This window comes from Vicia villosa, unplaced genomic scaffold (genome assembly GCF_029867415.1).
Source record: "Vicia villosa cultivar HV-30 ecotype Madison, WI unplaced genomic scaffold, Vvil1.0 ctg.004896F_1_1, whole genome shotgun sequence".
NCBI classification, from domain to species: Eukaryota; Viridiplantae; Streptophyta; class Magnoliopsida; order Fabales; family Fabaceae; genus Vicia; species Vicia villosa.
Window position 1 is genome coordinate 1 of NW_026706535.1, and position 15,013 is coordinate 15,013.

General features: G+C 35.9%; 5 protein-coding genes across 5 annotated transcripts; 4 read left to right on the plus strand and 1 right to left on the minus strand.

Moving 5' to 3' along the window:
* Window positions 1–1,039: 1,039 nt before the first annotated feature.
* Window positions 1,040–2,866, plus strand: LOC131642368 (uncharacterized). Its single transcript, XM_058912628.1, has 9 exons — window positions 1,040–1,200; window positions 1,261–1,529; window positions 1,611–1,701; window positions 1,779–1,906; window positions 1,994–2,084; window positions 2,161–2,317; window positions 2,408–2,565; window positions 2,665–2,785; window positions 2,855–2,866. The coding sequence occupies exons 1-9, from the start codon at window positions 1,040–1,042 to the stop codon at window positions 2,864–2,866; spliced, it is 1,188 nt and encodes a 395-aa protein (XP_058768611.1).
* A 51-nt stretch (window positions 2,867–2,917) lies between these two features.
* On the plus strand, window positions 2,918–3,591 carry LOC131642367 (uncharacterized). Its single transcript, XM_058912627.1, has 4 exons — window positions 2,918–3,037; window positions 3,134–3,175; window positions 3,258–3,317; window positions 3,433–3,591. Exons 1-4 carry the CDS (start codon window positions 2,927–2,929, stop codon window positions 3,577–3,579), a joined length of 360 nt encoding a protein of 119 aa, XP_058768610.1. The 5' UTR covers window positions 2,918–2,926; the 3' UTR covers window positions 3,580–3,591.
* A 2,378-nt stretch (window positions 3,592–5,969) lies between these two features.
* On the plus strand, window positions 5,970–9,055 carry LOC131642370 (uncharacterized). Its single transcript, XM_058912629.1, has 6 exons — window positions 5,970–6,468; window positions 6,555–6,996; window positions 7,082–7,998; window positions 8,049–8,423; window positions 8,556–8,634; window positions 8,692–9,055. The coding sequence occupies exons 1-6, from the start codon at window positions 5,970–5,972 to the stop codon at window positions 9,053–9,055; spliced, it is 2,676 nt and encodes an 891-aa protein (XP_058768612.1).
* Window positions 9,036–11,227, plus strand: LOC131642371 (uncharacterized). Its single transcript, XM_058912630.1, has 4 exons — window positions 9,036–9,290; window positions 9,393–9,609; window positions 9,722–10,566; window positions 10,650–11,227. The coding sequence occupies exons 1-4, from the start codon at window positions 9,086–9,088 to the stop codon at window positions 11,225–11,227; spliced, it is 1,845 nt and encodes a 614-aa protein (XP_058768613.1). The 5' UTR covers window positions 9,036–9,085.
* Window positions 11,228–11,482: 255 nt separating this feature from the next.
* Window positions 11,483–12,204, minus strand: LOC131642373 (uncharacterized). Its single transcript, XM_058912631.1, has 4 exons — window positions 12,168–12,204; window positions 12,038–12,098; window positions 11,813–11,930; window positions 11,483–11,728 (listed from the first exon to the last, which is right to left on the minus strand). Exons 1-4 carry the CDS (start codon window positions 12,202–12,204, stop codon window positions 11,483–11,485), a joined length of 462 nt encoding a protein of 153 aa, XP_058768614.1.
* Between the last annotated feature and the right edge of the window lie 2,809 nt (window positions 12,205–15,013).

Consider the following 15,013-nt stretch of genomic DNA (forward strand, 5'->3'; position numbering starts at 1 on the left):
CCTGACTCTAACCAAGTTTATCTAGATGGATGGTTGAAAGATACTCGAGCTGAGAAAGCAAAATCTAACTCTGACTCCAACCAAGTTTACCTTGATGGATGGTTGAAAGATACCCGAGATGAAAAAAGTGAAATCCACCCATGAATCCAACCAAGTTTACCTTGATGGATGGTTGAAAGATATCCTATCTGAGAAAGAAAAATCCACCCCTGACTCCAACCAAGTTTACCTTGATGGATGGTTAAAAGATACCAGAGTCGAGAAAGCCAAAGCCAACTCAGAGTCCAACCAAGTTTACCTATGATGGATGGTTGAAAGATACCCGAGCTAAGAAAGTAGAAATCCAACTTTGACTCCAACCAGGTTTACCTTGATGGATGGTTGAAAGATATGCGAGCTGAGAAAGCAAAAGTCAACCCTAACTCCAACCAAGTTTACCTTGATGGATGGTTGAAAGATACCCGAGATTTGAAAGAAAAAATCGACCCTTGACTCCAAACAAGTTTACCTTGATAGATGGTTGAAAGATACACTAGCTGTGAAAGAAAATTCCTCCCCTAACTCCAATTAAGTCTACCTTGATAGCTGGTTGAAAAATAATTAATTAATATATGTTAGCCTGTGTACTGTAATATTTTATTTCCGTGTACTAAGAAAGGGTTTATTTGTGTACTAATTAGGTTCCAAATCTATCATATAAGAAAAGTCTACCATTTGAGACTTTCTTAGGCTATCCACATCAGCAACTCTTCTCTCAATGATCCACATAAGCTTTGGTGGTTACTACAGAATTTTTGATCCTTCAACTGCATGGTGGGCTGCGGTCAGTTATGACTGTGGAAGTTTCACCCTCACAGCTTCTCATGTTGCTGCAGTTATGTAAGGACCATTACTCTGTGCCTCTCCACGTTCCAAACTGCACAATTGCAGTAATTATGTGTTTAAATGGCTTGCCTATTTATCAGTGATTTCATTCTTCTCTTTCCATGCTTGCTAACTTCTGCGGTAATCATTCAGTGCAGTGTGAATTTGCATTATCATGTCAAGGCCTGTTGAGAGAATAGCAGAGATCAATGATGGAAAAGAGCTTTGGAAGATTGTTGTTAGGATTCACCACCGATGGAAAGTTGTCTCCAACAGCAAGGAACATTTTGAAATGATCTTTGTTGACAAATTGGTGATTACCCTGTTTATGTTTCAGTATGTTTATCATTTACCTATGTTTGTATAGTTTGAATCATTTGTTGGTTTCTGCTGCAGGGAGATGATATTCATTGCTGTTGTTCCAGCACCGCATGTGTCGGTTTTCACCGAAAAATGCTTATTAGGCCATACTTATACTGTATCTAATTTTAAGGTGGTGCCTTATGTTCTGGCCTTCAGGGCATCGGGACACAGATATATGATAAAGTTTACTGCTGGAACGTCTGTTCTTGATGAAGACAAACATGAGATACCCCCGAAATCGATTTTATTTACAAGTTTTTCAGACATCATAACAGGGAGGTTTGACAAACATGTTCTGATTCGTGAGTATGGTTTTTGGTTTTTTTTATTGTCTCATGTTTTGAGTGCATTATAGCCGTGTGAAATTAATAAATTTATTTCAGATGTCGTTGGAATGGTGGATAGTATTGGTTATGCGCAGACTGAGTCAGGTGCAAAGAAGCAGCAAATTAGCATGATGTTGCGTGATCACAGGTTTGTTTTTTTATACATTAAACTGCCTCATATATGAATCATGTTATATATCTTAATGTGTTGTGATCATGGTTTAGCAACAACATGTTGAACTGTACTCTGTGGGAATCATACGCGGATCAGTTCATCAAGTTTAACAAAGTTAGGGTTGCTGCATCACTACCTACAGTTGTGTTGCTTCAGTATGCCAAAGTGAAGGAAGAAGGTTATTCCATGACTTATTTTATAAATTAATACTAAATAAAAAAAATCTGTGATAAATATATTGACAAGGTGTAATTTGAATTTGCAGGAAAGTATCCTCTGTCTGTGACAAACACCTACAATGTGACCCTTTTATGTGTTGATGCTGATTTTCCGATCATGAAAGACTTTATTGATAGGTATGTTGATAGTGTCATCCATTTTATGCAATTATTTTTTTCATGTATGAATTTGATAATGATCCATGCTCTGCAGAATGCCTGAGGAGAGCAAGGTAACCCTGTCTGACCAACTTGGAGGGAATTCCCAATATTCCTCCCAAAGTTCTGAAAATCAAAAGCTCACTCCTGTGCAAAAATTGTTCTCAAAGGCTGTTGTTTTGCCTATTGCTGAGATTATTCAACTTACGGATGTATGTCTTTCTATTTTCCTATATTATCGTAATTATAACCTCATTGTTTAGTGTGTCACATGTTTCTGATTTTGGCGGCTATTTGTCCAGGTTACATTTTGCGCTACTGTCGCTACAACAAAATTATTAGTAGCATCTCCGTTTGGATGGTTCTATCGTGCCTGCCATATGTGTCAATCTATAGCGCGCGGGGACAGCCCCCCCTTTGAGTGTGAATCTGGTCATGAAACCATGGCTGAAGTCCTTAGGTTTTAGTTGTTCTCACCTAATAGATGTTGTTTTTGTCATGTTTTTGATGTTTCTATGTTGTCGGCTTTTTTAACGGAACGACTTCTTATGATGTTCAGGTATAAGATTGAAATTGAGGTTACTCACGGGGGCCAAAGCTGCAATTTTGTCTTCTGGAACAGAGAATGTGAAATGCTGTTGGGTTTATCTGCATCGCAACTTCGTAACACTATGATTCAGGTTATATTTATATTGTGCAGACGAATTAGAATGTACTTTTCAATACTCTGTGTACACTAAAATGGCCAGTTGTTTAAATAGGCTGGAATTACTGATCCATTGGACTTTCCGTTAGCACTCGATCAGTTGTTGAAGTTGGAAATGGCTATGAAGGTTAAGTGGCATCCACGCTGGAAGAACTGTTCCGTCGTTATGATTATAAAAAATGATCCTATTATCCAGCAACTTAAGGAAAAATGGGGAACAGATGAGGTCAGCTCTAATAAACTGACATTTGTTTTATAAAAGAGGACTTCATATTATAACAATTTTTGGCCTGATTTTGTTTTTCTTTGGTAAATTCTCAAGGAACCTATTCCAATCCAAACTGTCGTACCTGATACTCTGGAGGTAGAAATTTTAAACTGTGTATGCATTTTTTTGCTTTTCGTGTGATTATGTTATATTGAAAACTGTGTTTAACAATATATAGATTAAAGAGAGTGTTGATGAAGCTAAAACAGATGCCAATGAAGACTGTGAATTGGTTACAGTAAGTCTCACTGCAACACACTTACCTACTTACATTTAGATCAATATTACTAACACTTACCGACTTACATTTATATCAATATTCCTAACTAATAGTCTTCATCGTGGCATTGCAGGACCTGGAAATTACATCTGAACACAAGCCGGATGCTGTCACACCTGGTGGTAAGAGACATCTTCCTGCTGCATCAAGTGAATCTATTGATGGGGAACTGTCATCAAACAAGCTGAAGAAGATAATTAAAATGGAGAAGATTGATTAGGAATATTTTTATTTTGTGTGTGTTTTGCTTAGGTGTTTGTTATAAAAACTGAATGTTAGTTTCCTTTGCTTTTAATCATGTGTGTGATTTCATTTTCTGTAATAATTGGTGCATGAATACTGGCTATGTGCTTCTGTTATGTTCAATTTGATTTAAGAATTATCAATGGTTTCTTTGGCTTATTATATTCAAATGATTCAAATTGAACTACATATTATATATACTATTATTAATTATTTTGATTCTTTTTTATCATATATCAAACATTCCATTTTAACTATACCTCTTATAACGGGGTGCTCCTTTTTTATTATTTTTAATGTTAGTTACAATAATGATGTTGCAAAGAACGGTTTGTTTGGATTAGCAGAATTTAAGTTTTCTGTCATTACATTGTAAACTAAAACATGGATTGTGTCTCACAAACAAACACCAGGACTTTTAACATTTGACTATGTTAACTATCAATAAATAATTTTATGTCTGATCTTACTATAATGTTGATACAATATTATGGGACAGATTTCATTTTAACTAACAGCATATCAGAGTGGATTAATAGAATATAATAGGAGAACTTAAAAAATTTGTCCCGAAAACGATTATAGATTAGATCTTCCAGTGGTCACAATATTACTGTGTTCACATTTTGGATAAAGTGCTTACAAAATAACATGTAGCAGAATATATATAACACAATGTACCAAAATAACATTCCCAACATATAATGTAACCATTAAAATTCGGGTATAGTACACGGTTTGCAAATAGCAGCAGTTTCTTCATTGTCTTTCAACCTTCACATAGATATACGGAGAGAATCGCAGCATACTCCACGCTATTGTATCCCCATTACGCAGGTTAAGAGATTTGGCGAATTCGTACCATCCCAGGGCCATGTACTTTTCATATGGCTGGGGTATTCCTTTTCTGTTAGCTTTGTGAACCTGACAGGTAACAATGTTCTTCGTCCTCACATCCAGCAGGTTGATTTCATCTTGAAAGCGACGGAGGCATCTTTTGGCGATTTCCTTAGGGAAATGCTGCATACAAGAAATAAGGTAACTATTAACGATATATACTATTTACATTTTCAATAACATGCTGCAAATATTCAAATATCTCCTTACCATTACATTCTGCTGTGTAGATTTAGCATTTGTAACATGGGTGTTCCAGAAAAATTTTTGAGCCCCTGTAGAACTGTCTACAGTAATGTCTGTACCGACCTTTGCTTTTTTCACCACTTTACCCTTTTGTTTCTTACCCTCTTTTGATCCACTTGGTTCACCAACTTCAGAAACTTTGATTTCATTTGTGTCAATGTCTGTTGATTCCTCTTTTATCTTTACAGGTCCTGCATTGGGATTGCTTTTAACCATTGCGCTATTTTGTGCGACAACATCAACATTCGTCACAACACGATCAGCAGTGACATTGCGCTGTTTATTCCTGCGTTTTCTTTCCACCTTAGGATCGTACCCTGTTTCCTTTACCAAATCTTCTATGATTTCCATTGCCTGATCATCGCTGTTCCAACATCAAATATGGATTAAAAACAAACCGCATATGAAGCATTCTTTACTAAGCAATAGTCATATGCCGAGCAACGACGGGATATGAAATCCAACAATAAAAACCAACAATAGTCATTCAGTCACATTTGATTTCTTGACAAATACCACACATAATACAACATTGCGCTATATTGATACTACACCCATCACTAAATGTTGTTAAGTGTTATTACCACACTACCATATTTTGTATACCGGTATACCCTATTTTCTACCGCAAAGCAATGGTGAAATAAAATTATCTACTCATACCTGAAATCATTTTCATCATCAGAGGGAATACGCACAGAAGGACCACCGTGTGAAGATGCCATTGTCGGAACCCTAACCGCAGGCAGTTGCAATGCTAAACTTCTATTCAGTGCAATAGGAAACAAGTACTTGGTACATGCAGAAAGTGGGTTAACTGTTCAGTTTCTATTTACTTATAATATTAGTTTTGACTTAAAGTCTTTTTAAAAGAGTAACACATCCATCAAATAAAATATTATAAATAACCTGTATAGATTAAATTAAATACATTTAACACACACAACAGTTATAAGGGAGGGATAAGTAGTAATTTAAATCTATAACCATCATTCTATTCATATTCAGTTCCAATTTCATATATATTCAAGTATGAAAGAAAAATTAAAATCAATACTGCATTCATGACATTTGAACCCACCAATTCCCCTTCAATTAGAAACTGTAAACTTTTAGTATTCAAAATCATGAAGTAGCATGCTATACATCTCATATTGTGTGCATAAATCTATACAAATCAATCTTATTTGTAGTATTATTATTCATCCTACTTTTGTGTTTGTGATGGAAACAGATGTTGTTAAAAACACTGCTCCTCAAACATCCATTGCAAGAAAGAGGAGAAAGCTTATTCTTAAAGCAAAGAGGGATTATCGAAACCGTGTCAGATCAAGCAACCTCACTTCCCATTTAAATCATAATTTTACATCTTCTGTAACATATGAAACCACTATTGAAACGGCTATGGCTAGAAAGAGAAGGAAAATAATCTTGGATAACAGAAAAAGATTGAGAAATTTGTTCAATACTGAAGTTAGTAGGGTTCAAAATACGAACAACATTGTTAGTCAAAGTCAGAACATGGATCAAGCATCTACTTCAAATTATAATATGTCAAGTCAGTCCATGGATCATCCATCTACCTCAAATCATAATGTGTCTGTTGAATCTCATTATGAAGACAATGATGACTCCAACTCTGACAATAATTTAAATTCTTCTAATAGTTCCAGCTCTGACGAAGATTCAGACCCGGCACAATTACAGGAGGCCCATCTTCAAGGTATTTCCATATCATACACTGATAACCAAATGATGTACACTTCTTCTGTTGATAGACATATTCAATATTGTGGTTTCTTCTTTCAGAATATTACGATATTGGCGACCAAAGTTATGAATGCGCACACTGCCAAGCATGTATGTGGTACCAAGAAAAAGTGAATAGACACAAAATTACAGCAACTCCTCGCTTTTATCGTTATTGCCGTGGAGGAAAAATTGTTCTTCCGTTCCTTGAGCAACCTCCACAGGTGTTGCAAGATCTTCTATTTAATAACACATATTCAGATAGTAAAAACTACCAGGCTAACATACGAACATACAACGCAATATTCTCATTCACTTCCCCTGGAATGAAGTTTGACACAACATATTCTAAAAGAGGTGGACCCCCTACTTTGAGACTGCAGGGTCAGACCTGTCATCGAATTGGTACACTGCTGCCAGAAACAGGGCAACCTCCGCAATATGCTCAATTATACATCTATGACACGGACAATGAAGTTGAACACAGAATAAAATGTTTCAAGTAAGCATGCTCAGGCATAATTACACAATTGTTTTATAAAAATATTATGTTAAACTATTTATTCATGGCTGCGAAAAATAAACAGGGACAACAAAGGCATCGAGCGACCGGTTGTCAAAAAGCTCAAGATGATGTTAGATCAGCACAATGTTCATGCCAAAGCTTTTAGAATGGCAAGGGATGTTTTAAGGACAAATTCTTTCACAGATTTAAAACTCAGGCTTATTTCTGATAGATCCGAAGATGGCCGTGTTTACAACAAACCTACTGTCTCAGAAGTGGCTGCACTCATTGTGGGAGACATTGATTATGCTGATAAAAGGGACATCTTAATTCAGCGCCGCAATGGTGGTTTGCAACGAATAGATGAGTTTCACCCAGCATATTTGGCTTGTCAGTATCCTCTTATATTTCCTTATGGGGAAGATGGTTACAGGAAAAATATAATGCACAGATATCGCCATGAAACTGAGGTCACTAAGAGAAACCGTCAAAGCATTAAGGATTGGTTTTCTTACCGGTTACAACAACGTCGCAAAGAGGCAAAAACACTACTTTACTCAAGACGCCTATTTCAACAATTCTTAGTCGACGGCTATGCTATGATGGAATCCGAACGACTGAATTGGTTGAGAGATAATCAGTCGAAATTAAGAGTGGGCAAATATAATAATTTGGCCGCTCAAACTGATTGCGATACAAGAAATGAACACCAAAAGCGAGGAAAACGAGTTGTTCTGCCATCAACATTTGTTGGTAGCAAGAGATATATGGATCAACTATATTTTGACGGTATGGCCATTTCAAGTCAATTGGGATTCCCTGATTTATTTGTTACTTTTACCTGCAACCCAAATTGGCCTGAAATTAAAAGAGCATTGTCAGGCACAGGTCTACAACCCCATGATAGGCCAGATATCATTTCAAAAGTTTTCAAAATAAAGTTTGATACCCTCATGGATGATATTACAAAACACCATGTCGTGGGAAAAGTGATTGCATGTAAGTTGTTTCATTTAATTATACTACTTTTCAATCATGTGTCTGTGTAGTACCAAAATATTACATCGAACTAACTTTCAATTTAATAGATATGTACACCATCGAATTCCAAAAGCGCGGATTGCCACATGCTCACATCTTGATATTCCTACACCCTAAGAGCAAATACCCTACACCATCTGACATAGACAAGATCATTTCTGCTGAAATTCCCGACCCGACTGTTCATCCCAATTTATACAAATTGGTTAGGGCACATATGATGCATGGACCATGTGGGCTTGCTCGCATGACCTCACAATGTATGAAGAATGGACGATGTTCTAAATACTACCCCAAAAAGTTTATTGAAGACACTATTGTTGATGTAGAGGGATATCCGCTTTATAGGAGAAGATCAAAAACCTTCACTATTGAAAAAAATGGTATCACCTTGGACAACAGACATGTGGTTCCATATAATACCAGATTTCTTATGAAATACCAGGCACATATAAACATGGAATGGTGTAATCAGAGTACTTCCATAAAATATCTTTTCAAATATATCAATAAAGGCTATGACAGAATAACAGCAGCAGTTTCAACAAATAGCAGTCAACCTGTTGATGAGATCCAACAATATCTCGACTGCAGGTATGTCTCACCCAGTGAAGCATGCTGGCGCATTTACTCTTACAATATTCATGGCAGAAAACCAGTTGTGGAACGTATGTTCTATCATTTGGTTGGGGAGAAACCTATATACTATACAGATTATGCACGCATGGAAAATGTGCTGGAAACTGCAAGTGTGACTGAATCAATGTTTACTGCATGGCTGGTAGCAAATGCTAAATATGAAGAGGCACAAACATTAACTTATGGTCAGTTTGTCTCAAAGTTTGTTTACCACAAAAAAAAGAGAGAATGGAAACCGCGGAAAAAAGGCTTCACCATTGGACGTCTCATATGGGTTCCGCCAACAACTGGTGAACTGTTTTACCTGCGCATGATGTTGACGGTGGCAAAAGGACCAACAACATATGAGGAAATCAGGACCGTGGATAACATTTAGTATGATACATTCAGAGATGCATGCTTTGCAATGGGATTTCTTGAAGACGACAAAGAATACATAGCTGCTATAAAGGAGGCAAGTCATTGGGGGACTGGTCATTTTCTTCGAAAACTGTTTGTTATCATGCTTTTGTCTGGTGCTGTTAATCGCCCTGCACATGTTTGGGAACAAACTTGGCTCCTATTATCTGATGGTGTCTTACATACACAAAGAGCATTGGCTGCTAATCCAGGTTTGTTAGACATAATAAAATAGCAAACAAAACAATTTGTTAATAACAACCTACAGATGACTTACTAACAGTATTATAACTCAATTTCTCATATCAATGCAGAATTGGACCTCACACAAGAAGAGTTACAAAATTTGACTTTAATAGAAATTGAGAAACTGCTTCAGGCAAATAGAAGGACACTAAAGGATTTTAGTCCTATTCCATATCCGGATGCTTATGTTCTTGAACAGTTGGGAAACAGGCTCATATATGATGAGCGTAATTATGATACAGCATCAATGAACTCAGAATTTGAAAATCTGTTTGCTGCTCTTAGGTAACTATTGTGTCAATTAAATTCATTTTATTTTACGCTTTGAAATTCTATGAATCAATTATTCTAACACCGTTCTACAATCAATATTATGTTCCTAAGATGAGCAAAGAAGTATTTATGAAAAAATCATCCACGCTGTGGAGTCTCAAAAACCTGCGGTTTTCTTCCTTCATGGTTATGGTGGTACCGGAAAAACATATATGTGGAGAACACTCGCAGCTGCATTAAGATCAAAACACGATATATGTTTAACTGTTGCAACTAGCGGTATAGCATCATTGTTACTTCCAGGAGGTAGAACTGCACATTCAAAGTTCAGGATACCGGTACCAACTATGGACAATTCTACTTGCAAGGTTGAATTCAACGATGATGTCGCAGACATGTTACGACAGACAAAGCTTATAATATGGGATGAGGCACCAATGGCGCATAAGTATGCAATAGAATCGCTTGACAGAACTTTGAAAGATGTTATGAGTGCAGACAAAAATTCAACTGATGTATTCGGTGGAAAGGTTGTTGTTTTCGGGGGCGATTTCAGACAGATTTTACCTGTCGTCCCCAGAGGCAGTCGTTCCGATATTGTACACTGTGCCATAAATGCATCTTACATATGGCATTCAGTTGAGGTATTAACATTGACAAGAAACATGCGGCTACGAACAGGATCAACACAGACTGACAAAAATGAGATAGCACAGTTTTCAGATTGGCTTTTAAGAATAGGAGAGGGCCGAATATCTGAGCCTAATGACGGCACCGCCGAAATCAACATACCACCTGATATTCTGATAACAGAATTTGATGATCCAATCGTGGCCATTGTCAATAGCACATACCCTGATTTCATAAATAATTTCCAATGTGTAGATTACCTTAAAAGTCGAGCGATACTTGCCTCCACACTGCAGATTGTTGATCAGATCAATGACCATATACTTAGCTTGATGCCAGGTTAAGCAACAAAAATATATAATTTAATGGATTATATTAATCTAATTTTTGCTTTTACTAATTCTGTTTGGTCAACAATGTAGGAGAGATTCGTGACTACTACAGCGCAAATTCAGTTGACAAGTCTGAGATTCATGACCCAGCAGTAGTTGATATCCTCACACCAGAATTTCTAAGTTCCCTCCGAACATCAGGATTGCCAAACCATCACTTAAAACTAAAGGTTGGGACACCTATAATGCTCATGAGAAATATAGATCAGGCTGAAGGTTTATGTAACGGCACAAGGCTGTGTATAACAGAGATGGCAGCCCATGTACTGGAGGCTTCAATAATGGGTGGTAAAGGTTTGGGAAATTTGGTTTACATACCTCGAATGGACATGTCACCATCCCAATCACCATGGCCATTCAAACTGAATAAGAGACAGTTCCCTATTATAGTTTCCTATTCTATGACAATTAACAAATCACAGGGACAGTCATTGGATAACGTTGGTTTGTACTTACCGAAAGATGTATTCACACATGGCCAGATTTATGTCGCATTGTCAAGAGTAACAACAAAAAAGGGAATCAAAATACTGATACATGATGAAGAAAAGAAATTCAGGGAGAAAACTACAAATGTTGTGTATAAAGAAGTTTTTAACAATGTCTAAGTTTTTAGAATTGATCAGAGTAAATCTGTAACAGCGGTAATCTATATTAATAACAGCATATTAGTATTGCAAGTAACTGCTGTAATATATATTACTAACACCATATTAGCAATGTAAGTAATAGAAATAATATATATATAGCATAACATCTAAATACCAAAATCTTATATATTAATATAAAGGTGGACCTAAGTCCACCAGAAAATTACAAAAAGTTAAACACTTAGATACTTATAACAAACTTTGACATCATTGTCAATATTTCAACATTGTTACAAGTATCTCCTTGCTGATGGGATCCTTAACGCTGAAGCCCATAGAGTCTCCATCAAGCAGGCACCTTTCCTTGGCAAATTTGTACCAACCACGCCCTAAGAACATCTGACCCTTTTCGGTATGATGAACTTCACATTCATACCTGACTTCCCTTTCCCAGTCAACCAAATCTACAAACCTTGCTCCATGGAGCCAGCGACTTGCCACAACATGCTCAGGAATTTCCTGCAATATTGATATAAAACAACATTAGATAATCCCATTAACTGTTAGGGAAAGACAATAAGCTTAAAACGAATAATAACTTACAAGAAGACATGACTGAGCCATCTTCCCGTTGGACACATCTTGCTTCCAGATACAATATTGTAACTTAGCAGGCTGTTCTACATGGCAACTAAAATCATCAACAACAGGTTCATGGCATCTGGAACATTATACAAACAGACAACATGGTCAATAAATAAATGTGTTATCATACATTCTAAATTAAAACATAAAACGTATACTCAACATAAGCTAATTCAAACATACACAGAGTTATCAGAGGTGACAGCTTTCCCCACAGCCATTTGGTTGACCGAGTTTTCTTCACCTGCATGCAACCATATATAACTTTTAAATACAATATGTAACAGAGCAAACTTTCAAATGATGTGTTTACCTTTACCTCTCACTGCTTGATCAACTCTTCCTTCCATCTTTTCAGAAATTCGCAGCTTACACTCTTGATTGCAGAGTAATGATGAATGCTTTAGTGTTTAGTGCTATCAAACTATCTGCACATTACTTATATAACACTCTAAATGGACTCTTCACATACCTGCTACTTTTCCACCGCCCAATAGAAATCAATGCAATTGTTCAATTAGTCTTCTTTGCATTTACATCACTTCAAAACAGTTTTCGTTTTATTTATATGCCTCACGAAAAACAATAACTGCCCATAACCCAATTGATCTTTCACATCCCAATATAATATAACACATTACAACTATTTTATAACCATTTAATATTATCGTACTACTCTTTAACATATACTATTAAATTGAATTTTCAACTATTCATATGTCCATTGTTGTGTGTTTACCGATTAGATTTAATAGCCTACCATTTACAGGAGCCATACCCCAACTTATACCAACAATAATGAAATTAGGTTCCCTATTCTGATCAAGTTTGATAGATATCCTGTTCAATACTTATAATAAACAATACTTAATTTTAAAACAGAATGGTAATCAATTTTGCATAAAAACCATGGCAGATTTGGCTCATTCCATGAAACTTACAACCAAAATTGATAATATTTAATTTAAAACCATACATAGTGCCATAATTGTTAATCTTGGTTCACATCCACCATTACAAAAAAAAACAAAACCATAAATCCCATACAAACCAAACTGCTAAAAAACAGCCCTATACATCCACCACAAACATTGCCTAACCAACAGCTCTATCAACGATCACCACTGCGCTCCACTGTTACCATAATATCTAACACCGGCGGGTAATAAATCACAAAGTGCACTTTATCACCTACTTTCAGTTCCGCTGCCCTTACATAGTCAAACCATTCTCCATACAAATATGTTTCATTTTTTTTGGCCTCTTCTTCACATTGCACTCATATGGGTACCCGTTGTCCACATCATTGAGGGTAATCTCTGACATTCCAGCAAGCCCACATTTCTCTACTATTTCTGCAGGAATATACTGCACTCATTGACATACAATATCAGTTACATTACATCTCTGTATAACACCAGTGTGCCAACAACTATAGACTTTGAACACTGCTTACCATAACATTTGAGCAAAACTTCTTTACATCATGAACTTCACGAGTCCAGTACGCTTCTTCGAACTCTTCCTGTACAGGACTCATTTCCCTGAAATTAAGACCACATTTACAGCACAATGCAAACACAACAGCATCAATATACCTATAACGATAATATATTCCCTATCACTTATAAATAAACTTTACCTCTCACTATCAGAAGATATCATTATGTATTCAATTCCATCTCCATCATCCCTTCAACACAATAACATACAAACTATTTATTAAACTAAGTTGTAACTCATTATTCCGGAAACACGTTCAATTTTGTAGAGGTTAAATGGAATTCAATACAAAAAACAAAATTAAACTATAAGATTACCCTTTATTTTCAACAATCCTGGCAGCCTCTACAGAAACTTTACCGGCATCGTCGACACGATTCAAGCTTTCATGTTGTTTCTTCCATTCCTCCATAACATCATCATTCTCCTGTGACCCACTCAGTATCCTCTCAACTGTGAGCCGCTTCCATGGAGTTTGCAACTCCAACCTATCGGGTGAACTGGAATCAAAACAACATTGCGACCTCTAAATGGATGAATATCTTATGATAAACTCTGCAAACAACATAAACAGTAACACATGCACATACCTTCTTGGCTGCGACATTTTGTTCTTCACACTTATCACCCAACCCTGCGTTTCTTACACCAACAATGCCAAAGACAGACTCTTTGATTGCTTATGAATCCAACGTTACTTTCATTTTAAATTCCAGCGTTATGTAACAATACCAATAATAGGATTCTTTTTTGGGCCTATTAACAAATTAGGTCTAACAATAAAAATAGGTTTTCTGCACCAAGGCTAGAATTCTAAGGCCCAATAAACTTTAATGTCCTATTAACTTAGATAAATTAACCAACTATAAGGTCCAACAGGTATTTTTAACCTATTTAATATATTTTACCTTATTATATGAACTTACATATATATATATATATATATATATATATATATATATATATATATATATATATACATTTTCCCTATTTTATTAAAGTGCCCTAAAACCCAATGCGCGAGACAGACGGGTACCCGTGCGAACGCACGGGTAAGACACTAGTTAAATTAAAAAAAAATGAAAAAAAACAACAACTTATGTGAGATTTTAAGGGAGAGGGACGCTACTGCCATCTCACTATTTTTATTTATTCTATTTTATTTACTCATTCTTTTTCCTTATTAATTTAATTATCATTATCTAGAATTTTTAGAAGTTAATTAGGTTTTTGTATGTTTGGGCCATGATTGCTAGCGGGCCTAGCTCATTTTTATTTACAAACACTTTTTCACTAATACACCTCTTCCTATTTTTAATCTATATTAACTCAAATAAACTAATTAAGTCATTGATACACCACATTTCTCATTTTAAACAATTTCCATAATAAATCGTGGTCAATATCAAGTGCTTTTTTCAACCTCTTTAATCAAATTGAGTTGAGTCTATAATGGATGAATCAAGAAGGGTTTGTACGTACTTGTACAAGTTGTTCTAAAGTATTTAGGCGATGGCCGTTAAGCCTTTGTTTGAATGCTTAGATTCCATTAAAAGACTCATTCAAACTCGATTTTCCTCTTTTTTTTCACAAGAAACTCTTAAAAACAATAAAGCATTTAGGTGATGGCCGTTAAGCCTTTATTTGAATTCTTTG